General features: G+C 40.2%; 1 protein-coding gene across 2 annotated transcripts in view; it reads left to right on the forward strand.

Annotated features, from left to right (window-relative positions):
- Positions 1–20,651, forward strand: part of LOC124031245 (E3 ubiquitin-protein ligase RAD18-like) — a 106,877-nt gene that overhangs the window by 26,865 nt on the left and 59,361 nt on the right. For both annotated transcript variants that reach the window (XM_046342297.1, XM_046342298.1), the window contains exons 6-9: positions 684–783; positions 2,570–2,757; positions 3,789–3,859; positions 4,049–4,109. In XM_046342297.1, the coding sequence (XP_046198253.1) occupies positions 684–783; positions 2,570–2,757; positions 3,789–3,859; positions 4,049–4,109 (420 nt within the window). The remainder of the gene's footprint in view (positions 1–683; positions 784–2,569; positions 2,758–3,788; positions 3,860–4,048; positions 4,110–20,651) is intronic.

Raw genomic sequence — 20,651 nt, forward strand, 5'->3', positions numbered from 1 at the left:
GTAAAACATTTTAGAAATCTGACTTGCTGGGTAGATAACAACTTTATCTTTCATTTGAGCTATTGGACTTGTTAATGTGTGGAGGTTAAATATTTTTAGGAATATTTCTTGCGTTCCATGCGCCATATTCCAGCTGAGGGTGTGTGTGTGGGGGGGTGGGGGGGGGGGGGGTTCCTACTTGGGAACGGGTGTCCCCAACTAGAACTTTGAACAACAACACACCTGTTAATTTAAATGCATTCCAGGTGACTACCTCATGAAGCTGGTTGAGAGAATGCTGATAGTGTGTAAAGCTGTCATCAAGGCAAAGGGTGGCTATTTTAAAGTATCTCAAATATAAAATATGTTTTGGTTTAACACTTTTTTTGGTTACTTCATGATTCCATATGTGTTATTTCACAATGTAGAAAACAGTAAAAATCAAGAGAAACCCAGGAATGAGTAGGTGTCCAAACTTTTGGCTGGTACTGTATCTGCACATATGTGATGTAGTAACCAGGGACCACTTTTGGGTGTTGAGCACTACCTTCAGAACTACTGGCTAAAAAGCATACACAAGTACTGGATAATCTCTTAAAAATGATTGGATTTCAATGCTGCATTGAAATATGGCTTTCTCACAGTGTTTCTCTCCTTTTCTATATGTGTGTTTGTCTATAAATCCTGCTGTGTGTGTTTTGCAGTGGAGTGTCCTGTGTGTTCTGTGGGCATCCTTGAACAGTTCATCAACAAGCACCTGGACAGCTGTCTGACCCAAGGGGAAAAGAAGGAGAGCCTTAGGAGGTACCATTGAACACACATCTCAAAGGGGTTCAAGAGTTCACTTTTTTGACGTTTCTACTTATTTTAGGCTTCCTTGACACTGATGACGTCCAAACTAAGCTGAAACTTCAAAAGAGTGTCCCTTAGAATTCCCCTAGAATGTTCTATTAACCTTGATGTAAAGCTAGCACTAGGTCAGGTATGTGACTTATGTTTTGATTTATTTTGACATGTCTCTGAGTTGTATATTTTGTTTAGATTTATGTTTGGGGAGATGTAATATCCCTTCCTCTGCTGAAAGTACTGTCTACTCTACCTTCAAATTTGAAGTCAACCTGGAAATGTTTATTTCTGTAGAAATCTAATGGAAGGTTCCACAGTAGGATAAATATAGGCCTGAGCCATTTGATTCTCCATCAAACTGGTGAAGTGTACATAACAGCACGGAACCCTTGATTCGTGACCTTGATGTCAGAGTGATGGATTACACACATCCCTATACTCTTCAACACATTTGACCTGCCACACAGCTCTGAATAGGAGCTGGTGAGGAGTTTTCAATGCTACTGTACCTCATATAAATACAGGCATTGCGTCTTGGTGATGAAGAGATGCCATGTGGTCAGAACCTTGTCCTGTCCTGAATCCTCCTTATGAACTTTCTATCTGAAAAGCAGAGAAGGGAACAACAACAGAACTGAAACAGAATTACTTGGAAAGCCCAGATAAAACCCGAATATATTTATTAGCATTACGTGGGTGGTCAGCGCATTAGTGGAAATACCCAATTGTCAAACTTGAGTAAAAGTGAAAGTCACCCAGTAAAATCTTACTTAAGTATATTTCAAACCAAATACTTTTACTAAGTTTCAAAAGTAAATGTAATTGCAAAAATACTTAAATATCAAAGTAAAACTATAATTAATTTCTCATTCCTTATATTACGCAAACCAGACAACACAATTTTTTAAATTTTATTTACGGATAGCCAGGGTCACACTCCGACACTCAGACATCATTTACAAAATCAGCATTTGTGTTTAGGGTTTCTGCCAGATAAGAGGTAGTAAGGATTACCAGGGATGTTGTCTTGATAAGTGTGAGCTGGACCATTTTCCTGTCCTGCTAACCATTTGAAATGTAACCTGTACATTTGGATGTCAGGGAAAATGTATGGAGGGAAAATGTATGGAGTAAAAAGTACATTATTTTCTTTAGGAATGTAATGAACTAAAAGTTGTCAAAATATAAATAATGTACAGATACCCCCAAAAAACTTTGAAGTATTTTTACTTAAGTACTTTACACCACTGGGTAAGCGATAGTGAAGAGCTTTATACTGTACACTGCTGCCAAGATGTCTGGCTCCAAATATGTGTCTGTTCTTACAAGTGGTAGCGGAGAGACTCCCGGCCTCCAATATCATTTAATTACAGAGTCTCGCTCCGCCCTGCATATCAGGCCTTAGGTTGACCATAAAAAAGAAAAGGAGAGCCTCACACTCTTGGAGCTCAGATGCTATAATTGAGTAACTGTTCTTTTGACAGACAATCTGTCATCATCAGTGTAAAATGACAAACACTGTGAGTCACTAGTTTATATGGATTGGAAGGTTAACTATGGACATTAAATTCATGTTGTCTTCTTCTGTGGTGCCCTCCCTATGATGGACTGTTTTTGGGCCAGCCAGAGGTCTGAGTGCTGCAATAACTTCCTCACTGTAGTTCATCATGGAATGAATAATAGTCTAATGACCATGTTATAACAAGTTGTAAACTGATCTTCTCTATGGCTTCATATGGCACAGCTCCCTAGGTGCCAAGAGGAAGCCGATGAGGAAGCTGGTATACACACTGCTGTCCATGCAGGAGCTGAAGAAGAGGCTGAAGGAGTGCCACCTCTCTGCCCAGGGCACCAGAGACCAGCTGGTCAGGAGGCACCAGGACTTTGTACACTTCTACAATGCCCAGTGCGACGCCCTCGAACCGAAATCAGGTAAGAGCGCCATTTTCACTGTGTGAAAAATTGCGATGACGGAGTCAACCTTGGCTGATGGTACAAATCTGCTTTTAAATGTCAAATCAGTCTTCTAACCACCATAAACATACTTTCCTCAATTCAAAGCCATTGTTGTATAACTGTTTTGGCCATTATTGACTCCAAGCTATTATTCACGATTGACAAACCTTTACAAGAAAAAATGTGAAATCACACCTGCTAGTTCCAATTTGTGTGCGTCTAGCGGAGGTAATTTACAGCAGCCCATTGTGGTGTGTACAGAGCCAGGCCCACTGACGGCTGTGTTTGCGGAGAGCACTGTAGACCATGTCACAGCCCTGCCAAGTCCTCTCTGAGTTAGTATTTCTCCATGATGACACAGAACCTGCCTCTGCATGGAACGGTCAGAGGTTCAGCACAACAGAATAGACCTCTCTGATGGGAAGCAGTGTTTGAATGAAACATCAAGGCCTGCTTTGAGCCTAGCACATGATTTGAGTCTACTCTTATCAAGACTTAAATAATTTCAGCTCTAGCAAGTATTTTTTCTTGCCTTGCCTTTTGCCATGCTTCTGTGATATCTTGAGTGTGTTTATTACAGTACTTGTACATGCTCTAAGAATGTCAGTGAGTGACCTTGATACATGATCATGCTAGGTGTATAATGGCATGTCCTCCTAGACCTAGCGCTTGGCTTGTACTATCCAGTCAGTAGTTGGGCATGTCAGAGGATAAAGGCTGTTAACAACACAATACTTTATATATTTGACCTCGGCGGACAGGTTCTCTAATCCAACAGCACCTGCTCGGACTAATCGACATGAAATGGCCAGGAGATGTGTGTGTACAAATCACCTATAAAAATGTAACCACTTGATAGTTCATGTGCATCTCTGAGGATGCTTCATTTCCTCAGTAGTGGTCTCTGGGTCATATACCTTAATGTGGTAAAAACAACAGTTCACATAAACAAGCCATGTCTGTGATCCAGAGGGTCATAAAGGTCTCTGTTCATCCTCTTTCAATAGCCAAAGACATCGCCAAAGAAGTGGAGGCCAACGAGAAGGCTAGGAACCAACTGCAGGGGAAAACCAAATGTGTACGTACCAAAACAGGATCAAGGCATCATTGACTAGCGCCACAGGACCACCGGATAGTTTCTGTTGTTCCCAACATGGCACTATGTCCAATAAAAGGTGTTGTCTCTCGTAAACAACCTGGTTTAGTGTGTTCTTGAAGTTAAAATGATCACTTTACATGGTCTTTTTGTTGTCCAATTGTGTTGCAGGCTATGGTCTTCTCTAAGAACCAAAGTCTGGGGCAAATCGATGAGATGCATTCAACTTACAGTAAGTCATGTCTGACTGGTATGCTTCCTCCATTGATCTGTTGTCAGTAGCTAGGTTGTTATCCAATTTGTGACAGATTTTAATGCTAATATTCTAAAATCTGCATCAAGAAAATGTGCGCATTTTCCCACCAGTGGTGTTTTCACCAAATGGATTTGTTACGGATAGAAATCACAAAATGTTATTATTCGCATAAGTTTTCATGTACCGAATAAAAAAGATAAAGTTCAGTGTGTTTCCATCCCATTTTCAACTCTACCAATAGTTTTGTCACAAACTGTTGCGTTTAAATAGCAAATGTGCCTTATCTAGCCAACAGCATACAGTGCAGGTAGGCTGTGTGGGTAGGCTAGTCTACATGAGATTATTATGGATAAGAGCTAGAATATTTTATTTGTCAAACTGCAGTCAAGCATTGATCAACATGTCACCAGAATCAGACCCTTGATATTTATTGGAATGGATCATCAAGATCAATGTACTCTTTCACCACCCTGTGAAGTTCATTAGTTATTTCATCTGTAGCCTAAGAAATTGCATGGTTTCCCAAGTCATAGTGGAAGGATCACACACCATATCATTGCATAAATCCAAGTTTAATTCGATATGATGGTTATTATATGAATATTTGCGCATTAAAGCGTTTCCACTGCCATTTCTCGCAGAATACATTTTACCGACACAAAAAATCCCCCGCGTGTCAAACAAACAATGCTACACACTGTAGTAGCTCTTGATTATGTAGTGCTTACTTTAGAATGTTGCGGTGTACTGTGTAGAATACTATACTAAACACTGTAGTATCCCTCTACCACGTAGTGCTTACTTTAGATTTTTTTTTTATCGATTGGACTGTTAGCTGCTAGATTTGTCGATGCTTTTTTTTCATTTGAACGTGATGTCCCTGGGGAGCTCATGCCAGGAATTTCCGTCTGATGTTCCCCCCTCGATCATGTAGTGCTTACTATATAATTTTGTAGTATACTGTAGTATACCATACTCCCCACTGTAGTATCCCTTGCAGTGCATAAAATTAACTGTTTGGTCCACCGGCCACTGGGGCAGGGGCGCAAAGCTGTCATCAAGGCAAAGGGTGACTACTTTGAAGAATCTCAAATATAAATATATTTTGATGTAACACTTTTTGGTGACTACATGTGGTGTTTCAGTTTTTGATATCTTCACTATTATTCCACAATGTAGAAAATAGTAAAAATAAAGAAAAACCCTGGAATGAGTAGGTGTGTCCAAACTTCCGATGGATCAAGCAAGCATGGTTTATTAAAGCTTAGGCTTGCTTGTTTGACAGACAAATAACACATTAACATGCGCATACCAAAATGATTTAGATCAGTTTCTTCCACGAGACTAAAAACGATGACAAACAATACTGTACTTCTGATGGTAGAAAATAACTGCATTTACATGAACAGATATTTTAGAAATACAAATGGCTTTACTTAAAGACAGTCACCTTATTGGTGGGCGCAGCCAATAAACTGCCTGGACCTGAAACGGTCAATGCCTCCAAATGAACCTTTACATAATGAACATCTTGAATTTTGTAACACATGATTAAACTCACTGATGGTCAAACTTAACACATACCATTCAGAACAATTGACCACCCCAAACAGTTCTTAAAGACAGCATGGTCACAAAATGGTTGCTCACAGAACTAAACCAACAGCAACAATGCCCTACAGCCTATACAAACGAAGGACCTTCCAGGTAGAAAGGCTCTTCTAGGTACAACGCTCTCCCCTGGACATGACCAAAGGGTGCTTTTTTACATTTCCTGCATGTCCTTCCCTAATAAGGGTGGCTCGGGAAACAGTGACCAAAATGTGGTTCTTGCAGTTACAAGATTGTAACTGATTGAGGATTAGCGGCAGGGTAGCCAAGTGGTTAAAGCGTTGGACTAGTAACCGAAAGGTTGCAAGTTCGAATCCCCGAGCTGACAAGGTACAAATCTGTCGTTCTGAACAGGCAGTTAACCCACTGTTCCTAGGCCGTCATTGAAAATAAGAATTTGTTCTTAACTGACTTGCCTAGTAGAATAAAGGTAAAATAAAAAATAAAAAATTATGGTGATGCCCATCTACGGTGAGACTTAAGTTAAAGATCAGCCGGAAGCAGAGGTGCTATTCAGTTTAAGAGTCTTTATAGATTCAGGTAATGGAGATGATACATGGCAGGGAATGATTGACAGTTGTTGACGTGATTTGTCTTGAATCAAGACTTGGTTGGCTTTGTATGGAGTATGGTTTACCTAAAAAGAGGCACAGAAATAAAGAAATATAATGGACAGCAATAAACATGCCATTAACAGCCGATTTCATTATGTAATAATCAATGACAATCTCCACAGAGGAGCTCTGTCAGAGTGACCATCGGGTTCTTGGTCTCCCCCGATTGCTCAGTTTGGCCGGGCGGCCAGCTCTAGGTAGAGTCTTTCTGATTCCAATCGTATTCCATTTAAGAATAATGGAGGCCACTGTGTTTTGGGGACCTTCAATGCTGCAGAATTTTTTTCGGTACCCTTCCCCAGCAGCATCTACGGACAATTAACTTTGTTTTTGCTCTGACATGCACTGTCAACTGTGGGACCTTATATAGACAGGTCTGCGCCTTTCCAAATACAATCAATAGAATTTACAACAGGTGGAATCCAAGTTGTAGAAACATCTCAAGGTTGAGCAATGCACCTGAGCTCAATTTCGAGTCTGAATACTTATGTAAATACATTTTTTTTTTTTAATTTGCAAAAATGTCAACCTTTTTTAGTTTTGTTATTATTGGGTATTGTGTGTAGATTTGATTTAGAAAACAATTATTCAATCAATTTGGCTGTAATGTTACAAAATGTGGAAAAAGTGAACGGTTCTGAATAGTTTCTGAATGCACTGTAAATATAGTAAAGCTACAGTTTTTTTAGACTGTAGTATTTTTTTCATGCGGGCAGTATCGGTGCGGCAGGCAGCCTCGTGGTTAGAGCATTGGGCCAGTAAACGAAAGGTTGCTGGATCGAATCCCAGAGCTGACAAGGTAAAAATCTGTCGTTCTGCCTCTGAAAAAGGTACTGTTCCCCGGTAGGCCATCATTGTAAAGAATCATTTGTTCTTAACTGACTTGCCTAGTTAAATAAAGGTTACATTTAAAAAAAAGATACTTAAACACTGCGGTGCGTTTTATTATTTCAGAACGCTTAGTCATTCCAGTCCACTTGAGTGGTGCACTCACTTTAGTCCTTGTACCAGTTTAGGAGAAGTCATCTTCCTCTGAGAGCTCTGAAGTGAATCAGGCCAGAACCCGAGATAAGAGGAGTGGCTCTGTCACATACACAGAACATATCAATACAGTGGGAGTGCAACAGGGGTGTACCATCGAGCCTGCTCAATGGCTAAGGACCCACTTTAGTGGAGAGAATTGCCAGGAAGACCATAAGCTCCCCTGGTGGCTGTGTGGCTGTATATTCTGAGATGACTGTGATGAAGTGATTAAGCATCAGGGACTCTCACAGCAGCAGACATTACACCATGAAGAGGAGGGAAACGCTTAGGTTTACTGGGGTGTTTCAGTGTCTCTTTGGTGAATAATTCTGACCTGTAATAGCCTTTACCCAGTGGGACTTAATTTATGTAGAAGAATCTGAGACAGATTGTGTTTGCCTTGCCTCTTGGGCAGACAGAGCGAGAGTTTGTAAGGGGACTGTATGGAACTTTGCAAGGTTAAGTGGCTGTGATAGCCAGAGGAAGATAAAAGGTGGGTGGAACTAGAAATAGCTTGGTGGTGCTAACTTTGATAAATATGGAGATTGAAATATTGATCTGACTCATGAAGGGGTGTATTATAAATAGCTGGCTTAAATGAAAACGGTTTGATTAATCAGACCAGAGCAGGCTCGCCCGACCCCGCGATGACTCACTCCTCTGGCTGTTAGATCAGTGAATGGGCAGACACCAGGGATATGGCAACACACACGCACAAACACAGAGGGCTGGCCACATGCGGTATGTGGTAGCAGTCTCGCTCTCTCTTCCAAATGTGTGAACAAGATGGGCACACTCAATGAATGCCTCAATCAGTGTGCTATTGTTGTGCTATTGTTGTATCATTGAACAGCAAGGTTGTGAGCAGGACCCTAAACAATGCCAAGCAGAACTCTATCAATGGAGACCAGTTTTTTTTTCTTCTCTCAGTGAACTTCAGCTTTTATTATTATTTGTGTGTGTGTGTGTGTGTGTGTGTGTGTGTGTGTGTGTGTGTGTGTGTGTGTGTGTGTGTGTGTGTGTGTGTGTGTGTGTGTGTGTGTGTGTGTGTGTGTGTGTGTGTGTGTGTGTGTGTGTGTGTGTGGATGTATATATGTCGTCTGAGATTCCCAAAGATTGGAAAGAAGCTGCGGTCATCCCCCTCTTCAATGGGGGGGGGGCACTCTTGACCCAAACTGCTACAGACCTATATCTATCCTACCCTGTCTTTCTAAAGTCTTCGAAAGCCAAGTCAACAAACAGATTTGACAGAGCTGACAAGGTACAAATCTGTCGTTCTGCCCCTGAACAGGCATTTAACCCACTGTTCCCAGGCCGTCATTGAAAATAAGAATATGTTCTTAACTGACTTGCCTGGTTAAATAAAGGTAAAATTCAAATTAAAAGATTACCGACCATTTTGAATCACACCGCACATTCTCCACTATGCAATCTGTTTTCAGAGCTGGTCATGAGTGCATCTCAGCCACGCTCAAGGTCCTAAACGACATCTTAACCGCCATCGATAAGAAACATTACTGTGCAGCTGTATTTATCGACCTGGCCAAGGCTTTCGACTCTGTCAATCACCACATCCTCATCGGCAGACTCGAGAGCCTTGGTTTCTCAAATGTTGTCCGGGCCTCTAGCAGTCTCTATGGGCGTGCCACAGGGTTCAATTCTCGGGACGACTCTGTATACATCAATGATGTCGCTCTTGCTGCTGGTGAGGTTCTGATCCACCTCTACGCAGACGACACCATACTGTATACTTCTGTCCCTTTGGACACTGTGTTAACAACCCTCCAGACAAGCTTCAATGCCATACAAATCTCCTTCAGTGTTCTCCAACTGCTCTTAAATACAAGTAAAACTAAATTCATGCTCTTCAACCGATCGCTACCTGCCCGCCCACCCATCCAGCATCACTACTCTGGATGGTTCTGACTTAGAATATGAGGACAACTACAAATACCTAGGTGTCTGGTTAGACTGTAAACTCTCCTTCCAGACTCACGTCAAACATCTCCAATCCAAAATTTAATCTAGAATTGGCTTCCTATTTCGCAGCAAAGCATCCTTCACTCATGCTACCAAACTGACCATCCTACCGATCCTCGACTTCGGCGATGTCATTTACAAAATAGCCTCCAATACCCTACTCAATAAATTGGATGCAGTCTATCACAGTGCCATCTGTTTTGTGACTAAAGCCCCATATACTACCCTGCGACCTGTACGCTCTCGTTGGCTGGTCCTCGCTTCATACTCGTCGCCAAACCCACTGGCTCCACGTCATCTACAAGACCCTGCTAGGTAAAGTCCCCCCTTATCTCAGCTCGCTGGTCACCATAAGAGCACACACCTGTAGCACGCACTCCAGCAGGTATATCTCTCTGGTCACCCCCAAAACCAATTCTTCCTTTGGCCGCCTCTCCTTCCAGTTCTCTGCTGTCAATGACTGGAACGAACTACAAAAATCTCAAACTGGAAACACTTATCTCCCTCACTAGCTTCAAGCACCAGCTGTCAGAGCAGCTCACAGATATACTGCACCTGTATATAGCCCATCTTTAAATTAGCCCAAACTACCTCATCCCCTACTGTATTTATTTTGCTCCTTTGCACCCCATTATTTCTACCTCTACTTTTCATATTCTTCCACTGCAAATCTACCATTCCAGTGTTTTACTTGCTATATTGTATTTACTTTGCCACCATGGCCTTTTTTTGTCTTTACCTCCCTTATCTCACCTCATTTGCTCACATTGTATATAGACTTATTTTTCTACTGTATTATTGACTGTAGGTTTGTTTTACTCCATGTGTAACTGTGTAGTTGTATGTGTCGAACTGCTTTGCTTTATCTTGGCCAGGTCGCAATTGTAAATGAGAACTTGTTCTGAACTTGCCTACCTGGTTAACTTCTCTAGGGTAGGGGGCAGCATTCAGAATTTTGAATGAAAAGCATGCCCAAATTAAACAGCTTGCTGCTCGGGTTATTATCAGGTTGAAATATTATAGATAATTTAGGCTAAAAACAACCTGAGGATTGAATATAAACATCGTTTGGCATGTTTCTATGAACTTTATGGTTACAATTTGGATTTTTTTGTCTGCCTGTTTTACTGCGTTTTAAGCCTGTGGATTACTGAAGAAAACGTGCGATCAAATGGAGGTTTTTGGATATAAAGAGACATTATCGAACAAAAGGAACATTTATTGAGTAAATTAATGTCTTCTGAGTGCAACCATATGAAGATCATCAAAGGTAAGGGATTAATTATATCTCTATTTCTGAGTTTTACATTTACATTTAAGTCATTTAGCAGACGCTCTTATCCAGAGCGACTTACAAATTGGTGCATTCACCTTATGACATAACGCTTCTGCTTGGCTGGTTACTGTTTGTAATAATTTCTCAACTGGGCTATGTTCTCAAATAATTGTAAGGTATGCTTTCGCCGTAAAGCATTTTTGAAATCTGACACCGTGGTTGGTTAATCTTTAAACATATGTAAAATATATTTTGTTTTCTTAATTTTTGCCATTAATTTTTCTGTATTTGAATTTGGTGTTCTGTAATCTCACTGGATGTTGGCCGGATGGGACGCTTGTGTCCCACATACCCTAGAGGTTAAATAAAGGTGAAATAAAAAATAAATAAATAAATTTAACCTCAGTTTTCACAATTCCTGACATTTAATCCAAGTAAACATTTCCTGTTTTAGGTCAGTTAGGATCACCACTTTATTTTAAGAATGTGAAATGTCAGAATAATAGTAGGGAGAATAATTTATTTAAGCTTTTATTTCATCACATTCCCTTTGGGTCAGAAGTTTACATACTCAGTATTTGGTAGTATTGCCTTTAAATTGTTTAACTGGGGTCAAACGTTTCGGGTAGCCTTCCACAAGCTTCCCACAATAAGTTGGGTGAATTTTGGCCCATTCCTTCTGACAGAGCCAGGTTTGTAGGCCTCCTTGCTTGCACACACTTTTTCAGTTCTGCCCACAAATGATCTATAGGATTGAGGTCAGGGTTTTGTGATGGCCACTCCAATACCTTGACTTTGTTGTCCTTAAGCCATTTTGCCACAACTTTGGAAGTATGCTGAAGACTGATGTCTTGAGGTGTTGCTTCAATATATCCACATAATTTTCCACCCTCGTGATGCCATTTATTTTGTGAAGTGCATCAGTCCCTCCTGCAGCAAAGCAACCCCACAACATGATGCTGCCACCGCCGTGCTTCACGGTTGGGATGGTATTCTTCGGCTTGCAAGCCTCCCCCTTTTTCTCCAAACACAACGATGGCCAAACAGTTCCATTTTTGTTTTCATCAAACCAGAGGACGTTTCTCCAAAAAGTACCATATTTGTCCCCATGTGCAATTGCAAACCGTAGTCTGTCTTTTTTATGGCGGTTTTGGAGCAGTGGCTTTTTCCTTGCTGAGTGGCATTTCAGATTATGTTGATGTAGGACTTGTTTTACTGTGGATATAGATACTTTTGTACCGGTTTCCTTCAGCATTTTCACAAGGTCCTTTGCTGTTGTTCTGGGATTGATTTGCACTTTTCGCACCAAAGTACGTTCATCTCAAGGAGAAAGAACACGTCTCCTTCCTGAGTGGTATGACGGCTGCGTGGTCCCATGGTGTTTATACTTGCATAATATTGTTTGTACAGATGTGCTGATTTCTTTTAATTATTCCATGATTTCAAGCAAGGAGGCACTGAGTTTGGGAGGTAGGCCTTGAAATACATCCACAGGTACACCTCCAATTCACTCAAATGATGTCAATTATCCTATCAGAAGTCATTTTTCTGTAATTTTCCAAGCTGTTTAAAGGCACAGTCAACTTAGTGTATGTAAACTTCTGACCCACTAGAATTGTGATACAGTGAATTATAAGTGAAATAATCTCTGTAAACAATTGTTGGAAAAATTACTTGTCATGCACAAAGTAGATGTCCTAACCGACTTACCAAAACTATAGTTAACAAGAATTTTGTGGAGTGGTTGATACACTTAGGTTGGAGTCATTAAAACTTGTTTATGTTAACTTCCGACATCAACTGTATTTAAAAAAAAAAATTGCCCTTAGCATGATATGGTAATAATCTAATAATCTCTCAGCCCTGGGCCTCTACAGGGGTACACTGAAATGAGTTTGTCTCCACAGTCCTTAACCTCTCTGGGATATGTGGGACGAGAGCGTGAAATTCAAAATAAATTACTATAAAAATAAAGCGTTCATGAAATCACACACATAAAATACCAAATAAAAGCTACACTTGTTGTGAATCCAGCCAACATGTCAGTTTTAAAAAAGGGTTTTCGGGGAAAGCAAACGATGCTATTATGTGAGGATAGCACCTCCGTAAACAAAGAGAGAAAAGCATATTTCAACCCTGCAGGCGTGACACAACGCAGAAATAAAAATATAATTCATGCCTTACCTTTGACAAGCTTCTTTTGTTGGCACTCCAATATATCCTATAAACATCACAAATGGTACTTTTGTTTGATTAATTCTGTTGATATATTTCCAAAATGTCCATTTTTATTTGGCACATTTGATCCAGAAAAACATTGGTTCCAACTTGCTCAACGTGACTACAAATATCTCAAAAGTTACCTGTAAACTTTGGCAAAACATTTCAAACTACTTTTGTAATACAACTTTAGGTATTTTTTAAACGTAAATATTAGATAAAGTTGAAGACGGGATGATCTGTGTTCAATACAGGAGGAAAGCAAACTGTAGCATGCTTTCTGGTCACGCCCCTCTATCGATCAGTACACTTGAAGTTACCCTCGTTCAAGATGGCCGTACTTCTTCATTACACAAAGGAAACACCTCAACAAATTTCTAAAGACCGTTGACATCCAGTGGAAGCGGTAGGAACTGCAAGAAGGTCCCTTAGAAATCTGGATTCCCAATGAAAACCCATTTTGAATTGAGTGACCCCACCCCAATTGTTTTTAGAAACTTCAGAGTGTTTTCTATCCAAATCTACTACTAATATGCATATCTTATCTTCTGGGGATGAGTTGCAGGCAGTAGAATTTGGACATGCATTTCATCTGAATGTGAAAATACTGTCCCCTGTCACCAAGAAGTTAAAGAACATCTCATACACTTATAACATTTTGGCAGTTATTATGAAGTATTTAGTGAAGTCCTACACAATTTATCATTTTATGATTGAATATCTATTCACTTTAGTGATTGCCAAAACCTGAAATTGCTACTCAGTGATGTTTCAAGTAGGATCCCTGAGATGACTAATGCAATACATTTGTGTAAACTATCTACACAAAATACTCTGTCAAAATGGAAGAAATATTCTAACATTTGTAAGAGAAGTCATGAAAAATTAAAGCTAATATGCTGTATCTTCATCAGATAAGCATTCAAATCCCTGAGTTAATACATGTTAGAATCACTATTGGCAGTGATTACAGCTGGGAGTCTTTCCAGGTAGTAGCTTTCCACACCTGTATTGTGCAACATTTGCCCATTATTCTGTTCAAAATTCTTCAACATCTGTCAAATTTGTTGTTGGTCATTGTAATGCAACCATTTTCAGGTCTTTCCATAGATTTTCAAGTGAATTATTAAGTCAACACTGTAACTAGGCCACTCAGGAACATTCAACGGCGTCTTGGTTAGCAACTTCAGTGTAGATTTGGCCTTGTTTGAGGTTATTGTCCCGCTGAAAGGTGAATTCATCTGTGTATGGTGGAAAGCAGACTGAACCAGGTTTTCCTGCCTTTTGTTAATCACCCTGTCATCTCAGATTTTGAAATTATGCTTTACAGCCAAAGCAAGACAAGCGTTTGTGAAAGTTTATCGATAGCCTAGCATAGCATTATGTTCAGCTAGCAGCGGGAAGCTTCGTCACGAAAAGCAATCTTATTAACCGTTTACCTTTGAGCTTCGGATGTTTTCGCTCACGAGACTCCCAGTTAGACAGCAAATGTTCCTTTTGTTCCATAAAGATTATTTTTTATACCCAAAAGGCTCTGTTTGTTGGTCATATTATGTTCAGAAATCCACCGGAAATAGCGGTCACGACAACGCCGGAAAAAAATACAAATTATATCCATAATATCGACAAACATGGCAAACATTTTTTATAATCTTTCCTCAAGGTGTTTTTTAAATATCTATTAGATAATATATCAACCGGGACAATTGACTTTTCAGTAGGAGCGAGAGGAAAAAATGACTCCCTCTGTCTTTTACGCAAGAATCACTCTGAGAGCCCTCAGCTGGCCACTTACGCAATGTAGTCGTTTACGCTCATTCGTCAACATAAAATGCTGTAGACACCTTAGGGGATACATGGAAAAAGGAATCTGGTTGATATCCCGTTCAATGGCCAATAGGGGTGCATAGGAACACAACAGTTTCAAAATAAGAGGCACTTCCTGATTGGGTTTTCCCCTGCAATATCAGTTAATATTTTGACATTTTTGGAAACTTTAGTGTTTTCTGTCCTAAGCTGTCAATTATATGCATATTCTAGCATCTGGTCCTGAGAAATAGGCGGTTTATTTTGAGAATGTTAATTTTCCCAAAATAAAAATAGTGCCCTCTAGCTTCAAGAGGTTAAGACATGAAGGTCAGTCAATACAGAACATTTCAAGAACTTGGAAAGTTTCTTAGTGCAGTCGCAATAACCCATAATGAGCTATGATGAAACCTGCTCTCATGAGGAATGCCACAGAAAGGAAGACCCAGTTACCTCTGCTGCAGAGGATAAGTTCTTTAGAGTTACTACCCTCAGAAATTGGCAATTAACTGCACCTCAGATTGCAGCCAAAGGAAATGCTTCACAGAGTTCAAGTAACAGACACCTCTCAACATCAACTGTTCAGAGAAGACTGCATGAACCAGGCCTTCATGGTCAAATTGCTGCAAAGAAACCACCACTAATAAGAAGAGACTTGCTTGGGCCAAGAAATATGAGTAATGAACATTAGACTGGTGGAAATCTGTTCATTAGTCTGATCAGTCCAAATTTCAGATTTTTGGTTCCAACCGCCATGTCTTTTGTGAGACGCAGAGTAGGTAAAAGTATTATCTCCGCCTGTGTTGTTCCCACTGTGAAACATGGAGGAGGTGTGATGGTGTGGGGGTACTTTGCTGTTGACACTTGGTGATTTATTTAGAATTCAAGGGACACTTAACGAACATGGCTGTCATCAAGGCAAAGGATGGCTACTTTGAAGAATCTAAAATATGAAACGTATTTCAATTTAACACTTTTGTTGTCTTCACTGTTATTATTTTTTACATTGAAGAATAATGAAAAACCTTTGAATGAGTAGGTGTGTCCAGACTTTTGACTGGTACTGTATTTTTGTCCTATTTCACACTTAGGGTTGGGCGACATACAGAATTTAATACAGTTTCTATTCCATATCGGGTTATATGTGATTACTATTAAGTCCATACAACTTATGTGACTTAAGAATTTTTTTACTCCTGAACTTATTTTGGCTTGCCAAAGAAGGGGCTGAGTTCTTAATGACTCATGACATTTCAGCTTTTAAAATTTAATTTGTAAAATATTCTAAAAACAGAATTCCACTTCGACCATTATGGGGTATTGTGTGCAGGCCAGTGACAAAAAAAATCTAAATTAAAACCATTTTAAATTCAGTTTTTAACAAAATGTGCAAGTCTAAGGGGTGTGAATACTTTCTGAAGGCATTTTATGCTCCTCTGGTTGTCTTTGTCTAATAACATCTGTAAATATTTTAAATAGATGCTCATCGATCTATATAATGCTATTATTGTCCTCTTCAATATTTTTCTGTTCAAGGTTCAAACGCCCATGATTCTGTTCAGCAAAACCACTCCCACCATCACCGAGTGAAGTTGCAGCTCCGGCAGGCATTGTGCCCTTTCCAAATAGCCTAATATTATCGTATTGAATCACTAGTAATTTCTGGATTTTCTGATTTAAATTTGTGACCCACGTGAATCATGCAGATCCGTCATAAAGTATCTTGAGCTTTTTTGGGGGTTGTCTGGGATTCTTGAAGTTTTTATTTTTCTGTTCTGTTTTATTTTTCGGTGATTTTTCAACGCCAGCCCCCCTGTTTCGCATAGTAAGAAGTGTTGATAGACCTTAGCATGTGCACGAGCTGGCCGGGCGCCAGGCTCTTGCTTGAGTGATTAACAAGAAGAAAATAATCATTGGCGCCAGATTGTCTTATCACCTGCTGCTGCGGCTAGCTTACCACATTTTGACCAATACAGTTCATTCGGAAAGTCAGGTGAGTCAAATACAATTAATCCGGAAAGTATTTGCACCCCTTGACTTTATCCACATTTTGTTACGTTACAACCTTATTCTAAGATTAATGAGGACTTACATTTATTTCATCCATCTACACACAATACCCCGCAATGACAAAGCAAATACAGGTTTTTAGATATTTCTGCACATTTATAACAAATTTACATAAATATTCAGACCCTTTGCTACGAGACTCGAATTTGTATTTCTAAGTTTTTATTTCTGTTATTTTACCAGGTATGTTGACTGAGAACACATTCTCATTTACAGCAACGACATGAGGAATAGTTACAGGGGAGAGGAGGGGGATGAATGAACCAATTGTAAACTAAGGATTATTAGGTGACCATGATGGTTTGAGGGCCAGATTGGGAATTTAGCCAGGATACTGGGGTTAACACCCCTACTCTTATGATAAGTGCCATGGGATTTGTAATGACATCAGAGGGTCAGGACACCCATTTAACGTCCCATCTGAAAGACTGCACCCTACACAGGGCAGCCCTGGGGCATTGGGATATTTTTTAGACCAGAGGAAAGAGTGCCTCCTACTGGCCCTCCAACACCACTTCCAGCAGCTTCTGGTCTCCCATCCAGGGACTGACCAGGACCAACCCTGCTTAGCTTCAGAAGCAAGCCAGCAGTGGTATGCAGGGTGGTATGCTGAATTTGAGCTCTGGTGCATCCTGTTTCCATTGATCATCCTTGAGATGTTTCTACAACTTTATTGGAGTCCACCTGTGGTAAATTTGAATTGATTTGTAAATGCACACACCTGTCTATAAAAGGTCCCACAGTTGACAGTGCATGTCAGAACAAAAGCCAAGTCATGTCAAATAAATTGTCCGTAGAGCTCCGAGACAGGATTGTGTCGAGGCACAGATCTGGGGAAGGGTACCAAATCATTTCTGCAGCGTTGAAGGTACCCCAGAACACAGTGGTCTCCATCATTCTTAAATTGAAAGTTTGGAGCCACCAAGACTTCCTAGAGTTGGCTGCCCAGCCAAACTGAGGAATTGGGGGAGAAGGGCCTAGGTCACCTCCTTGACCAAGAACCCGATGGTCACTAACAGAGCTTTGGAGTTCCTCTGGAGATGGGAGAACCTTCCTAAAGGACAACCATCTGCAGCACTCCACCAATCAGTGTCGCCAGACGGAAGCCACTCCTCAGTAAAAGGCACATGACAGCCCACTTGGAGTTTGCCAAAAGTCAGCTAAAGAACTCTTGACCATGAGAAACAACATTCTCTGGGCTGATGAAACCAATATTGTACTCTTTGGCCTGAATGCCAAGTGTCACATCTGGAGGAAACCAGGTACCGCTCATCTGGCCAATACAGTCCTTACACTGAAGCATGGTGGTGTCAGCATCATGCTGTGTGGATGTTTTTCAGTGGGTAGGGACTGGGAGACGAGTCAGGATCGAGGGAAAGATAAACTGAGAAAAGTACAGAGATCCTTGATGAAAATCTGCTCCAGCGCTTAGCCCCAGTCTGTGGTCCTAAGGTTCACCTTCCAACAGGACAACGACCCTAATCTCACAGCCAAGACGGCACAGGAGTGGCTTTGGGACAAGCCTCTGAATGTCCTTGAGTGGCCTAGCGAGAGCCCGGACTTGAAACGGATCGAACATCTCTAGAGACCTGAAAAATAGCTGATCCATTTTTTTCAGTTTTAAAGCTGATTTTCTGTTAATTTTGCCATGTAGATGTGAGAATGTTGCAGTTTTTAAGGTAGTTTCCTGGAATTCTATGCAGTTTGCATGGATAATGCTGTGTTCTTTTGCTCAAACATAATAACAAAATGAATACTGCTGAATTTATTGTTTTGGTAATTTTCAATTCTCCCAGTGTCTCACTTTTATTTTGGTGATTGTAAGTTCTCAAAAAAGATTATATTATTCAAAAAAATATACAAGTCCATTATCTTTTCTACAAACTTAGTGTTTTTCCATTCCGTAAATATGTGTGTGTATATAACGTAGGGGTTTGAAATGCTTAGGGGGCCCGCCCATGGGTTAAAATTGCAGAGAAATCCCTGCACCATATTACTTATTTGCTCCTGCAAAATTGCCGCTGTTGCTGCAGTCCTTAACAGCTCGTGAATTCCAGAGGGAGCGCTTACAGGTGCCGAAGAACCTGGTTGCAATGGTTATTGTGAGATGAGGCCAGTTGGACTCGCCCCTCATAGAGAGCTGGCCTCCTGTTGGACTCTCCTCTCTCCTCTCCCAAATATTTAGGAAGTGGCCCTGTCTTGTTTCTCTCTTCCTATTAATAAAACAAGATTTATTTTAAATGTCTTGTCATGGTTCCTGTGTCACATTTCATGCTACATCGCAGGAAATTGCTGTTTCAGTTGTTTAGAAAGCAAACAGTGCTTCAGCTTCATTAGAGGGACAAAGCCCATGTCGTGCCTTACACCAGGGTTTTCCAAACTCTGTCCTGGGGCCCCATGTTTTTTTTCTTCCCCCTAGCACTACACAGCTAATTCGAATAATAATAATTCAATCACATCCCTGAAACCAACCGCCTTGATTCGGTCTTATGTATCAAACCTGGAAATTGTGCGGGTTTTTTGTTGAAAAAATTAGACTCAGTGCTAGAAAATAGTATATTATACACTAGTTGAGGAACAATGGGAAAGTAATTCTCCTTTGAAAGTTTATATACTTTTAACCCCACTTTTGAGAAAATGGCCCTTGAATGTTTTGGTACACCAACTGGAGAGCTCTTCTTTGTCGATACCCATTGAGCATCTTTCAGCCTCTTAAGCCTTAAAACCACCCATCTCTTTAAGGATTCACATGTGAGACCATGTGGTAAGCACACACTATATCAAATAAATCTAGGTTTATTTGTTACATGCACAGGATACAGAAGGTGTAAACGGTACAGTGAAGTGGTTACTTACATAGTAGCAATATCAAAAATAGTGTGTTAACGTTATAATTTGATGATGTTTATCTGACACACTTGTCTAAATTGATTGAACATGTGAAAGAAATGCTATAACCACCTCCCAGCCACATTTAGCTAAGTGGATGGGTCACTATATTGTCTAGACATGCACACATGTTCATGAAATACAATAGAGGTCCATAGTCTCCTGTCATAATCCCAACTCCTACTACTACCAATACAAACATTGTCAGTATGAATCTACAGGTAGCTAAAGCTAACAAACTAGGTTGAATGTTAGCTAGCTAACATAAGGCTATAACTATCAATGCAAATGGATTTCTGATTTGAATAATATTTGTAATCATTGAAAACACTTTATTTCAGATGCAGCAGGTTTAGCACCAAAGATACAGACTGGGATTCTGTAATGATTTGCCTGTACATTTCATAAATGTTGTTCTTCTGTTTGGACTGTTGTTTAAAACAGTCGCTAAGAAGAAAATTTTCTGTTATTGTTGCAAACACTATTTTGGATGTAGCAGTCCGGCTAGGAAGCATAGATACAGTAACTCTGTCTCATAGAAGGTACTCCTGTGATAAAGGCAACAATGGAATTTCAGTCATAGGCCCTATCAGGAAACAACCCCTGGTTCCTACTGCCTAGACACTTGTTTCGATTCAGAAGAATTGAATATACAGTGGGACAAAACAGTATTGTCAGCCACCAATTGTGCAAGTTCTCCCACTTAAAAAGATGAGAGGCCTGTAATTTTCATCATAGGTACACTTAAACAATGACAGACTAAATGAGAAAAAAAATCACATTGTAGGATTTTCTATGAATTGGTCAATAACAAAAGTTTATCTCAATACTTTGTTATATACCCTTTGTTGGCAATGACAGAGGTAAAACGTTTTCTGTAAGTCTTCACAAGGTTTTCACACACTGTTGCTCGTATTTTGGCCCAGTCCTCCATGCAGATCTCCTCCAGAGCAGTGATGTTTTGGGGCTGTTGCTGGGCGACACGGACTTTCAACTCCCTCCAAAGATTTTCTATGGGTTTGAGATCTG

The sequence above is a fragment of the Oncorhynchus gorbuscha genome, linkage group LG03 (assembly GCF_021184085.1).
Source record: "Oncorhynchus gorbuscha isolate QuinsamMale2020 ecotype Even-year linkage group LG03, OgorEven_v1.0, whole genome shotgun sequence".
Taxonomy (NCBI): Eukaryota; Metazoa; Chordata; class Actinopteri; order Salmoniformes; family Salmonidae; genus Oncorhynchus; species Oncorhynchus gorbuscha.